A 13015-nucleotide genomic window follows, 5' to 3' on the forward strand; every position below is an offset into this window, starting at 1 on the left:
AAAAATGTGTTAACCTCAGTTACGCCCATAATACCCTAAGCAATCCTTTTATCAACCCCCAAACCCACTTCCAAACAGTCCAGCCTTCTCTCATATTCTTGCATATGCTCACTACAGCACTTACTGCACACCCTGTTGTTACTTGGTCAACTGCTTTGGGGAAGGAATTAAGATTTTCAACTGATAAACCAGCACCTGCATAACTAAAATTTATAATTAAATGCTACTCTAGAAAATAGAAAATAAGGTAAAATATTTACCTGAGCATTGTCAGGTTCTGCCTTAATTTCATCTAGCCTCTTCAGTTGTGGCGCCACTGCCTTGTCACATTCACCATCTGTTGTTGATTCTTTCATCTTACTATCTGATGCAAAGAAATCCTCCAGTTCCAAACTAATGGGTTTTTTCTTGGAGAACAGTATCCAGATTCCTAAAATAAAATACGAACTGATAAAGAGTCTGATTTTAATTTTATTTATTTTGGCTGTGTTGGGTCTTTGCTGCTGCACGCAGGCTTTCTCTCTAGTTGCAGTGAGCGGGGGCTACTCTTTGTTGTGGTGTGCGGGCTTCTCGTTGTGGTGGCTTCTCTTGTTGCGCATCACGGGCTCTAGGCGTGCGGGCTTCAGTAGTTGTGGTGTGCGGGCTCAGTAGTTGTGGCTTGAGGGCTCTAGAGAGCAGGCTCTGTAGTTGTGGCACACGGGCTTAGTTGGCTCTGCAGCATGTGGTGTCTTTCTGGACCAGGGATTGAATGTGTGTCCCCTGCACTGGCAGGTGGATTCTTAACCACTGCACCACCAGGGAAGTCTCAAGAATCTGATTTTTAAACATTAGTCCCTTCAAATATAGTAATTTTCTGGAAGCACAAAACGTTCTTTCACAACACTAGCTTCCTTCCCTCATCCATTACTCCCCAATATAGCTTTGCTTTCTGCCTTCTCCAGTAGATAAACCTTTATGCTTTTTTCTTGCATAGAGACTAGTCTCTATTTCTATTCCCTCAGGTCGCCTCTTCCCCTCCTTATTGGTTTCTCTCATAGAATCATTTAAATACATTCAAAAATTTCTAAAGCTACTGCCCTCCCTCTGACTGTTCCTTCACTTGTCTTGGAAATTCTCTCCTTCCTTGACTTTTTTTTTTTTTAAAGGCGAAGGATTTCTTTTATTTATTTTCTTTATTTGTTTGGCTGCGTCGGGTCTTAGTTGCAGCATGCAGGGGTCTTTGTTGAGGCTGCAGGATCTTTCATTGAGGTGCAGGCTCTTTGTTGTGGCGCACAGGCTACAGAACACATGGGCTCTGTAGTTTGTGGCACGCGGGCTCTCTCCTTGAGGTGCACAAGCTCAGTACTTGTGGTGCATGAGCTTGGTTGCCCCGCAGCACATGGTACCTTAGCTCCCCAACTAGGGATCCAACCCATGTCTCGTGCATTGGAAGGCAGATTCTTTACCAATGGACCACCAGGGAAGTCCCTCTCCTTCCTTGACTCTTGAGACTCCAAGACCTATCTCTCCTCCTACCTCTTTGCCAGTCTTTTTCTCAAACATTTATTTCACCTGCTTCTGAATATCTGTGTTCCTCCAAAGCACAATTCCTCAGGACTCTTCTTGCTTGCTCTATGGGCACAACCTGGGATTCAACTATCATCTATAGGCTATTTTTCCCCTACATACCTGAGCTCTAGCCCATATACCCAATTGCCTATTAAATATCTCCACTTGTATGTTCTACAGGTCCCTCAAGTCCAGGAGATTTAAAATCATATTCTTATATTATCCACATAAACCTGATTTACACATGTTCCCTTTCTTGGGAAATGACACTATGGTATATACTCAATTTCCCAAGCCAGAAATCTAGGGACAGTCCTAAATGCCTCTTCTCCCACATCTAATCACCAAATTATATCAAATATACCTTCTAATTATGTCTTGAAGCTATTTCCCCATTATACTTAATTCCCCCCCCCCATCAACGGATTCCTTTTTGGTAAATAGTGTTAAGAAGAAACAACAAGCCCAAGCTGGCCTTAACTGTGCTAAGCCCCGCCAAGACTTATTGATAATTCCTAACAGAACTGTAGTTTCAGTCTCTCCAAGGAGTGGAATTTTAAGCCAGTCAGTTTAATTTCCTGGTCAGCACTAGTGAGGTCATCTGCCCAAGACCCCCTGCTTTCCCCTAAGGGAAGGTGACCCTGTCTAAACTAGTCCACTCTTTTAGCTTTCTTGTCCTACCCTCTTTCTGCCTATAAAAACGTTCCATCTTGTACAGTTCCTTGAGTGCCCTGCTATTTACTAGATGGGATACTGCCAGATTCATGAATAAGGTCAGTTAGATCTTCAAATTTACTGGGTTGAATTTTTTTTTTTTCTTTTTAAACAACAGCTAAGGACTTCCCTGGTGGCTCAGTGGTTAAGAATCCACCTGCCAATGCAGGGGACACGGGTTCGAGCCCTGGTCTGGGAAGATAGCACATGCTGCGGAGCAACTAAGCCCGTGCGCCACAACTACTGAGCTCATGTGCCACAACTACCGAAACGTGTGTGCCTAGAGCCTGTGCTCCGCAACAAAGAGAAGCCACCGCAATGAGAAGCCCAGGCACCGCAACGAAGAGTAGACCCCGCCTCAACTAGAGAAAGCCCGCGCGCAATGAAGACCCAATACAGCCAAACAAACAAAAAAAAAACTGCAAAAAAACCCCCCAAACAATAGCTAAAATCCAAAATCAATATAAAAGATTGCTGTGCATTCAAGCTTAAAAAAGAATTCCATTTTATAACTTTTGAGGAACTACAGGAGCCTTGGATTGTGTAAGCAGATAGCTCAGGGGGTCCCTGGAGAAAGAGAACCAGGAATGGCTTTCCTGACATAAGAGAACCCATTTTGGCCTAAGCCATTTTGTGATCTAAGCCTGGCCTCAATGCTTGGCCTTGAACAGGTCTCAGTAATTAATGATCTTGAGGGAATACAGAAACAAGGGAGGAGCAGTCAAGAAACAACAGTGCAGCCTTGGGGCAAGGGTCCTGGTTCCTCAAGGGAATAACAATATATCTTTCAGTTCTGCAAGAGCTAAGGCTCCCACCCAGGTGGAGGATGGAAAGATGATGCTGCGCCTCCAGACTTCAATCAACTAAAGCTTGGACTCTGTTGACCTTTCCCCCAATTCTACGCTGAATTCTCCTCTGCTCAAGTCCCTTCGTGAACAGGCATGTACCCTTAGCTTAAAACTTCCCCAATTTTGCTGTTGGGGAGATACTGCTTTGGTAAAGATCCCCAGTGTTCTCCTTATTTGCTGCAAGTAATAATAAATAAATCCTTCCTTCTCCAGATCTTTGGCTTGGTTGCGTCTACTGGCTTGACGCCCACCAAGGGGCAAACCCAGTTTTCAGGTAACAACTGTTCAGCTCCAAGGCCTCTTCTCTCAAGGACAGACTGGTTCCTTGTGTTCTTCTTTTTCCTTAACTGAGGTCTATTTTCCATTTTACTTGTAGCTGCCACCTCCAATTCTAAATCCTTTGGAACTCTTTCCCTTCCTGCAATCCTAACTTGGCTGCAGAGGACAAGTCTCCTGGATTCCTCTTACATCACCTCCAAGAGAAAAGGATACTCTTAAAAAAAGGGCTTTACAACTAATGATTATGGAGGGTAGGAGATAAGTAGAACAGATATGATTAACTCCAGGTCTGTGGTTTTATTCTGAGTTAGTACGTTGAAAACCCCGAAGTTCTGTAATTGTCTTTTATTTTTGAGGTTGGGACTCTGCCACTCAACTCACTGATCTTTAACTCAGCTCTTACTGAAAGCTCCTGTAGACTTAAAAAATGCACAACGTAAGAGTTGCGAGTTAAGTTTTATTTGGGGCAAAATGAGGACAGGGAGACAGCATTTCAGATAGCTCTGAGAAACTGCTCCAAAGACGTAGGGGGGAAGGTCAGTATATATGTGACTTTGGTGAAGGGGGAGTATATTTCTGCTAGTCGGAGGAGCAGTCATCACCATGAAGGATTTTAGTGCTTTTCTAGATATGAGGAGATAACAAGAATTGGGCTCATAAAATCGGCTCCTGAAAATATCTAACTATCTGAAGACCTGTTCTGCCAGTTTTTCCCAGAGCACAGAGTGCCTCATTTCTGTTCTCCACCCTGAACTCCTTTCAGGGGGTGTTGAAAGTCAGCAGCTGCAGCAGCACATGATTTAATCCTTGTAGAGGTAGTTGGCAAGTGCCAACGGCAAGTGCTAATTTGTAGTTGATACTCCTATCCCAAGGCAGAAAATTAAATAAGGTCTGACTGTGAAGTGCAATAAAAGCTCATATAGTCTCTGCTCAACCCATCTGAGTGTTACATACAACCAGCAAAGCAAAACTCACTGGAAATTAACTACTAGATTGTATATTCCCTTCATCTGAAAGTAAATATGCTATGTTAAGTCTAAAGATCAATTAAAAATAAAACATCTAGGAATCCCTTCATACATGTCAGTCATCACATAGGCAAAGAATAGAAAGTACCCTGAAAGTGTAATTAATCTAAAATATATTTCTGGGACTTCCCTGGTGGTCCAGTGGCTAAGACTCTGCACTCCCAATGCAAGGGGCCGGGCTGGATCCCTGGTCAGGGAACTAGATCCCACATGCCACAACTAAGAGTTCACATGCTGCAACTAAGAGTTTGCATGCTGCAACTAAACATACCACGTGCCACAACTAAAAGATCCCGCAGGCCACACAACGAAGATCCTGCACCCGGCAATGAAGATCCTGTGTGCTGCAACTAACACTTGGCACAGCCAAATAAATAAATAAAGTATAAAAAAAGGCAGAGCAGTTAAATATTAAAAAATATATATATACTTCTGAAGTAGAGGAAAATGGTATATAACATTTCTTTAGCTACTAAAAAACCAAAAAGAGCAAAAGACATATACGAATAACAAATTCATTACTTCCTTTTTCAGTACAATGAACAAAGGAGTAAAATAAATCCTAGAGACCTCTTTTTAACATAGTCGCACCCATCTTCCCCAACTGGGGCTAAACTATGTATGTTGGAGACTATTAGCCGTCATAGGATAAATATCTTTCTGCTAGTTAGTACTACTTGGTAATAAGTAATTTAAAACATTTTAATTTAAACCAAAGAGGGATATATCATGGAGCAGAAAACAAAATTCACATGTTTTTAAAGGAAAACATGAGTATCAGAAAGAGAAAGTTAAAAAAAAAAATCTCATTCAAAATCATGTTAGAAACTCCCATAGGGCTTCCCTGGTGGCGCAGTGGTTGAGAGTCTGCCTGCCAATGCAGGGGACATGGGTTCGTGCCCTGGTCCGGGAGGATCCCACATGCCGCGGAGCGGCTGGGCCCGTGAGCCATGGCCGTTGAGCCTGCGCGTCCGGAGCCTGTGCTCCGCAACGGCAGAGGCCACAGTGGTGAGAGGCCCGCGTATCGCAAAAAAAAAAAAAAAGAAACTCCCATAAAACCTTAAGGAATAAATTTATACTAGGAAGTAAAAGACCAATACACTGAAAACGATATAACATTGATAAAAGAAACTGAACACGATTCAAAGAAATGGAAAGATATCCCATACTCTTAGATTGGAAGAATTAATATTGTTAAAATGGCCATACTACCTAAAGCAATCTACAGATTTAATGTAATCCCTATCAAAACACCCATGACACTTTTCACAGAAGTAGAACAAATAATCCTAAAATTTATAGGGAACCATAAAAGACAAAGAACAAAGCCAGAGGCATAATGCTTCCAGATTTCAGACTATACTACAAATCTATAGTTATCAAAACAGCATGGTATTGGCACAAAAACAGACATACAGATCAATGGAACATAATAGAGAGCCCAGAAATAAACCCACACACCTATGGTCAATTAATTTATGATGAAGGATGCAAGAAAATACAATGGAGAAAAGACAGTCTTTTCAGCAACTGGTGGTGGGAAAGCTGGACAGTTACATGTAAATCAATGAAATTAGAACACCCCCTCACACCACATACAAAAATAAACTCCAAATGGTTTAAAGACCTAAATATAAGACGCCATAAAACTCCTAGAAAGGAACAAAGGCAAAACATTTTCTGACATAAATCGTAATAGTATTTTCTTAGATCAGTCTCCCAAGGCAAAACAAATAAAAGCAAAAATAAACGGGACCTCATCAAAAGCTTTGGCACAGCAGAGGAAACAATCAACAAAACAAAAAGACAACCTACAGAATGGGAGAAAATATTTGCAAATGATGTGACCGACAAGGCCTTAACTTCCAACATATAAAAACAGGTCATACAACTCAACATCAAAAACCCCAAACAACCCAATCAAAGAATGGGCAGAAGACCTAAATAGACATTTCTCCAAAGAAGACATACAGATAGCCAACAGGCATATGAAAAGATGCTCAACATTATTAGAGAAATGCAAATCAAAACTACAATAAGGTATAACCTCACACCAGTCAGAATGGCTATCATCAAAAAGTCTACAAATAATAAATGCAGGAGAGGGTGTGGAGAAAAGGGAACTCTCCTACACTTTAGTGGGAATGTAAATTGGTGCAGGCACTATGGAGAACAGTATGGAAGTTCCTTAAAAAACTAAAAATAGGGCTTCCCTGGTGGCGCAGTGGTTAAGAATCCGCTTGCCAATGCAGGGGACACAGGTTTGAGGCATGGTCCAGGAAGATCCCACATGCCACGGAGCAACTAAGCCCATGCACCACAACTACTGAGTCTGCACTCTAGAGCCCACGAACCACAACTACTGAACCTGTGAGCCACAACTACTGAAGCTCGCGCGCCTAGAGCCCGTGCTCCTCAACAAGAGAAGCCACCACAACGAGAAGCCTGCGCACTCAACAAAAAGTAGCCCCCGCTTGCTGCCACTAGAGAAAGCTGGCGCACAGCAACAAAGACCCAACACAGTGAAAAATAAATAAAATAAAATAAATAAATAAATTAAAAAACCGCTAAAAATAGAGCTACCATGTGATTCAGCAATTCCACTTCCAGGCATATATCAGGAAAAGATGAAAACTCTGATTCAAAAACATACATGCACCCCAATGTTCATAGCAGCACTATTTACAATAGCCAAGATATAGAAACAACCCAAGTGCCCATTAACAGATGGCTGGGTTAAGAAGATTGGTATATATATACAACGGAATATTATTAAGCCATAAAAAATGAAACATTGCCATTTGCAGCAACAAGGATGGACCTCGAGAATATCATACTAAGTGAAGTAAGTCACTCAAAGACAAATATTGTATGATATCACTTATATGTGGAATCTAAAAAATAATACAAATAAGTCTATACACAAAATAGAAACAAACAGACACAGAAAACAAACTTACAGTTACCGAAAGGAAAGGGAAGGGGGAGGGATAAATTAGGAGTATGGGATTAAGTAATACAAACCTCTATACATAAAATAGCTAAGCAACAAGGATTTACTGTATAGCACAGTAAATATATATATATATATATTCAATATTTGTAATAACCTATAATGGAAAATAATCTGAAGAAATATATATATAACTGAATCACTCTGCTGTACACCTGAAACTAACACAATATTTTAAATCAACTATACTTCAATAAAACAAACAAAAACCCTTGAGACTGCAAAGAAATGGCAAGCTATTAGCAGTTACTTCTAGACACACAGACAGACCTCCAGACGGAATGTATACACTTTCCTCCTGGAAAATTAGCACAATATTGCATACATAAACCTGTCAATGAAAGATTAATTGTCAATCTAAGAAAGAGAGAATTTCCCTCCCCACTACACTTGTGCTCTTACTGTTCTACTTGCAAAGTCATTTCTGCCTATTCAAATTCTACTCAGCTTCTAAACCAACTCAGCTCTAGATTTTATCAAATTGGCAAGAATTAAAAATAAGATATGCCTAGATAAGATAAATCTAGGTATAACAGAATAGCTTTTAGTATGCTAAATTCTTCCACTGGAAACAATTATAAAATTAACAGGCTTGGGCTTCCCTGGTGGCGCAGTGGTTGGGGGTCCGCCTGCCGATGCAGGGGACGCGGGTTCGTACCCCGGTCCAGGGGGATCCCACATGCCGCGGAGCGGCTGGACCCGTGAGCCATGGCCACTGGGCCTGGCGTTCGGAGCCTGTGCTCCACAACGGGAGAGGCCGCAACAGTGAGAGGCCTGCGTACCGCAAAAAAAAAAAAAAAAAAAAAATTAACAGGCTTTACCTTTGAGGGCACCTTCCAGGATAAAGGAAAATGCCCAAGCAGAGAATAGCAGCATAGTGAGCTACGGAGATAGGAGTTCTGGGTGCCTAAGTAGCTGGAACTCAAGAGGCACAATCTGGGAGGAAAGAACCTCAGAGAAATAAGCCCCCAAATTTGCACACAAATATTCCCCATCTCCACTTATTAGCTAACCCTTAAACTGCACATCTACAGAGCAAGACTCCAAAAAACCTAGCAGAAAACAGCAGTTGGGAGGCTAAAAGAGATTACAGTAGCTTTGCAAAACTAAGAACAGTTGAAATTTAAGCCCAGATAAGGAAGAGGGGACTTGGTAAAGATGTGGACTTTCAGTTGAGACTCCAGGAGGCCAAGCCCTAAGAGTAAGGGCCACAACCCAGGAGAAAAGACTACTTCCTAGAAGAAAGGGCAAACCTAAATAGATCAGCCCTAATTAATGCCTAACAGAATCCCTCAACAGGATCAATGTAATCTGCTAGTACTATTTGCACACCTAAATGAACTGCAGTCCTCTCTGGAGGAGTCTTTCAAAATTTTCACCCACAATGTCCAGAATAAAAATGTATGAGCAAACTCCCCCCAACCCCCCAACAAACAAAACTGAAGGGACTTCTCTGGCGGTGCAGTGGTTAAGACTCCGTGCTCCTAATGCAGGGGGCCCGGTTTCAATCCCTAGTCAGGAAACTAGATCACACATGCATGTCACAACTAAGAGTTCGCATACTGCAACCAAGAGTTTGCATGCCGCAACTAGGGAGCCCGCCTGCCACAACTAAGACCCAGCACAACCAAATAAATAATTTAATCAAACAAAACAAAACTAAAAACCAAGGGGAAAAAAGACAACAGAAACAGACCCCCAGTGTGGCTCATACTGATGTTAGTAGGCAAGAACTTTTATGTGTTTAAGAAAATACAGAAAAAGATGGAAAAGTTCAGCAGAATCCTGGAATTCAATTTTTAAAAAAAATCGTGGGAATTTGAGAATTGGAAAGTAAAATAGGGAAATTAAGAATTCAACAGATGAATTTAATATCAAATTAGTGAACTAGAAGACAGGTTAGTAGAAAGTAGTCAGACTGATACATAAAAGGATACAAATAATGTAAGCAACATGTGGGAAATAGCAAAATGGTCTGACACACATGTAAACTGAGCCTGAGAATAAGAGAAAACAGGCAATGAAACAGGAGCATCATTTAAAGAAATACTGGCTGGACAATTTCCCCAAAATGAACAAAAGTTTCAAACCACACGAATTCAAGAAGTTCTGTGAATAAAAATAAGATAAACATAAGGAAAAGACAACTCTGCACATCATAGTCACACTGGTGAAAACCAAAGATAAAAAGAAAATCTTAAAGGCAGCTAGAAAAAAAGGACGTTAACATACAGGGTAACAAAAATAAGAATGAAGGCTGTCTTGTCAGAAACAATGAAGGCCAGAGGCCAATGGGATAACTTTAAAATGCTGGGGGGAAAAAATCTATCTAAAATTCTATAGTCAGTAAAAACATTCTTCAAAAATAAAAGTGAGGGCTTCCCTGGTGGTACAGTGGTTGAGAGTCCGCCTGCCGATGCAGGGGACACGGGTTCGTGCCCCGGTCCGGGAAGATCCCACATGCCGCGGAGTGGCTAGGCCCATGAGCCATGGCCGCTGAGCCTGCGCGTCCAGAGCCTGTGCTCCGCAACGGGAAAGGCCACAACAGTGAGAAGCCCGCGTACCGAAGGAAAAAAAAAAAAAAAATTAAAATCATCATTACTTATAGATGACATATTGTGTATATAGAAAATCCAAAAGGATTTCCAAATAACTACTGAAATTATTAAGTAAATTTAGCAAGGTCAATATTAAAAAAATCAATTATATTTCTTTGTAGAATTAGAAATTTAAAAATTTAAAATAACTATTTTCTATAGTGTCATAAAACATCAAATATTGGAATAAATCTAATGAAATACGTCAAGATCTCTAGACTGAAAACAAAACAATGCTGAGAGAAATAAAGTAAGATCTAAATAAATGGAGAGAGACAGTGATTGACTCAATATTAAGTCAGTTTTCCCCAAACTGAGCTACAGATCAAAATCCCAGTTTTTGTTGAACCTGCAAGATGACCATAATGTACATAAAATGTATACACAACCTCGAATAGGCACTACAATCTCAAAAAAGAAAAAAATTTGAGGACTTACTAAAAAGCTACAGTAGTTAAGATGGTATGGTATGGACACAAGCAAAAATAAAATGAGTAATGTAAGAGTCCAGAAGCAGGTATACTCTTATTTCTTTGCATTACAGCTACTTCTTTACGCATTACACTTTCCAAAGATTTGTTTTATTCGTTGAGTTCTGCAAGCTCTTTTACTGGAATGATAGGAAGACTGGAGGCAGAAGGCTAAACGCTTCTCACACCAAACTAAAATGTCCATTTTTAGTTCTGTAGGCAATGGGGAGCCACTACTGATGAAGTGCATAGGTGCTGGGGTTATAGAGATAATTACCATGTGCAGACTCTCATAACACTCTGCCTAGCACAATGTAAGCATACATGAGGTACAAAGCAGAAATGAGGTAAGAGAAGATGGTCAAAGAAGTCTTAGAAGGTTATATTTGAGCTAGGTTTTCAAGTAGGTGTCTATGAAGCAATCACGGGGGATATTTCAGATATAGGGACAGTATGTGGAAAAACACAAATATATGGGAACTATAAGAAGTGGAGTTACTGATGAAGATAAAATGCAAGAGTGCTAGTGGAAGGAAATGAAGTTGGAAAAGCAGATGTGGTTCATATCCGGAAAGTCCTTAAATACCAAAAACCTTGAACTTAAGTCTTGAACATCAGTAGCTTTTGGGGTTCATCAAACACTTCATATTTCTTTAAGTAAAAATTTACTTTAAAAAAACTAATAAAATTATGAGATACACTTAACTGTGTTACATACCAAATGTGAAGTATTTTGGTGACCTCCAAAGCATTAATTTGTGCTAGATTAACAGAGACCTTCAGAAAATAGCTTTTCCTGCCACCAGGGTGAATATAATTCAATGCCTTGTAGCTGTGTCATTGATGAGGAAGTTTACAGCTTTGCACTTACGCTTTTTGGGTTCTAAACTGTATACGTCCACTCACAGAAAATCCTAGAAGTGAATTTACTGTTTTAGCAAGGGCATCTACTCCTTTAATACTCTTGCCTCAACCTAAGAGTTCAATGTGCAAAGTGTTAGGACTAAATGTAGTTCTTGTTATAAATTTCGGGGGCTTCTTGTCTTATATATTTGTGATGAGGAATACAAGCTATCGTCAGATGTTATCAGTGATTCAATACTTAAAGAGAAAATTCTCCACTTACCTACTTTCCAGTCAGTTTAATTTAAAAGTATGATGAGATTGCAACCTGAGAAAGTTAAAAAAGTCACCGTTTGTAAACATTAGTCCATGCAACCAAGATACTTTCGATTCAATCTTGTACACAAAAGCAAAATGACATAACATAAAATGACAAAGACTGTACCTTCATCTAATCAAAATTTCAAATCCCATTTCATGACGAGCCAAACATTTATAATAATTAAAAAATACCTTTTATTTAAGATCCCATGTACAACTCTATTTGCAAAAGGAGTTCCATGATTTTTTTTTCAGTTTGAAAAAAAATCACTGCTTAACGAGGGAGAGCCACAGGTGGGATCAAAGTAATGTTTTAGAAACGGAGGCCATGGAGAAAGACCGAAGGCTGAAGGCAGGTACGGCGCAGGAGCAGAGAAGGCGCTGAGAAACGCAGGAAGCTGGCGGGGGGGTCGGGGGGTGGCAAAACGCCCCGACTCTCTGCAGACTAGGTTAAAGGAGACGACAAACACTATCCAGGGGCCTGACCCCGAATTCCCGGCCCCCACATGGCGGCATCCGCACGCAGGGCTGAGTCCCTAGAACCCCGGCCCTCCCAGACATTTCATCCTTCCTCCGCCTGGCCAAACTCTCTGCCCGTCTCTGGTAAAGCACAGAAATAAAGACCGACACTACAAGCGCTTAAGAAGGCTTACTAATTTCTCTCACCGACGGTCGCCGCGCTACGTTTCTCAAAAGAACTTCAACGGGAAACGGTCGCGCAGGCCCCACCCCTTCCCCGTCGTTCTCTGCGGCCGAGCATGCGCAGTGCATCCGCCGCCCACCCCCGCCCACCCAGGCTCTGGGCCACTTTTCCGTCAATAGGAAAAGGCAGCCTTGGGGGTGGGTGAGGGGGCTGTTCAGATCCCTCACTAGGGACTAGGAGTTTAGCCCTGAAGCCCTATGTATTATAGGTGGCAGCCAGATTTGGACATTTCTTTTTTTATTTTTTAAAATAAATTAATTTATTTGCTGTGTTTTTGGCTGTGTTGGGTCTTCGTTGCTGCGCACAGGATTACTCTAGTTGCAGCGAGCAGGCTTCTCATTGTGGTGGCTTCTCTTTGTTGGGGCGCACGGGCTTCAGTAGTTGTGGCTTGGGGGGCTCTAGAGTGCAGGCTCAGTAGTTGTGCGCACGGGCTAAGTTGCTCCGAGGCATGTGGGATCTTCCGGACCAGGGCTCGATCCCCTGTCTCCTGCGTTGGCAGGCGGATTCTTAACCACTGCGCCACCAGGGACGCCCCAGATGTCCAACTCTTGAACTTTCAAATTATGTGACACATTAGGTTTTCTTTTTTTTTTTTTTGCTGTACGCGGGCCTCTCGCTGTTGTGGCCTCTCCCGTTGCGGAGCACAGGTTC

General features: G+C 41.5%; 1 protein-coding gene across 15 annotated transcripts in view; it reads right to left on the minus strand.

Annotated features, from left to right (window-relative positions):
• Positions 1–12393, minus strand: part of ZMYM1 (zinc finger MYM-type containing 1) — a 37760-nt gene extending 25367 nt beyond the window's left edge. For 10 of the 15 annotated variants that reach the window (XR_009538997.1, XR_009538998.1, XR_009538996.1 and 7 more), the window contains exons 1-3: positions 12315–12367; positions 11624–11668; positions 261–430 (exon numbers count right to left, since the gene is read on the minus strand). Coding sequence is in view for 11 of the 15 variants with exons in the window: in XM_060140612.1 (XP_059996595.1) it covers positions 261–356 (96 nt within the window). In the remaining 4 variants the exon portion in view is untranslated. Of the gene's footprint in view, positions 1–260; positions 431–11623; positions 11669–11853; positions 12280–12314 lie in introns of those variants that run through there. The other 5 variants (XM_060140599.1, XM_060140601.1, XM_060140600.1 and 2 more) reach the window with 5 other exon arrangements.
• Between the last annotated feature and the right edge of the window lie 622 nt (positions 12394–13015).

This window comes from Lagenorhynchus albirostris, chromosome 2 (genome assembly GCF_949774975.1).
Source record: "Lagenorhynchus albirostris chromosome 2, mLagAlb1.1, whole genome shotgun sequence".
NCBI classification, from domain to species: Eukaryota; Metazoa; Chordata; class Mammalia; order Artiodactyla; family Delphinidae; genus Lagenorhynchus; species Lagenorhynchus albirostris.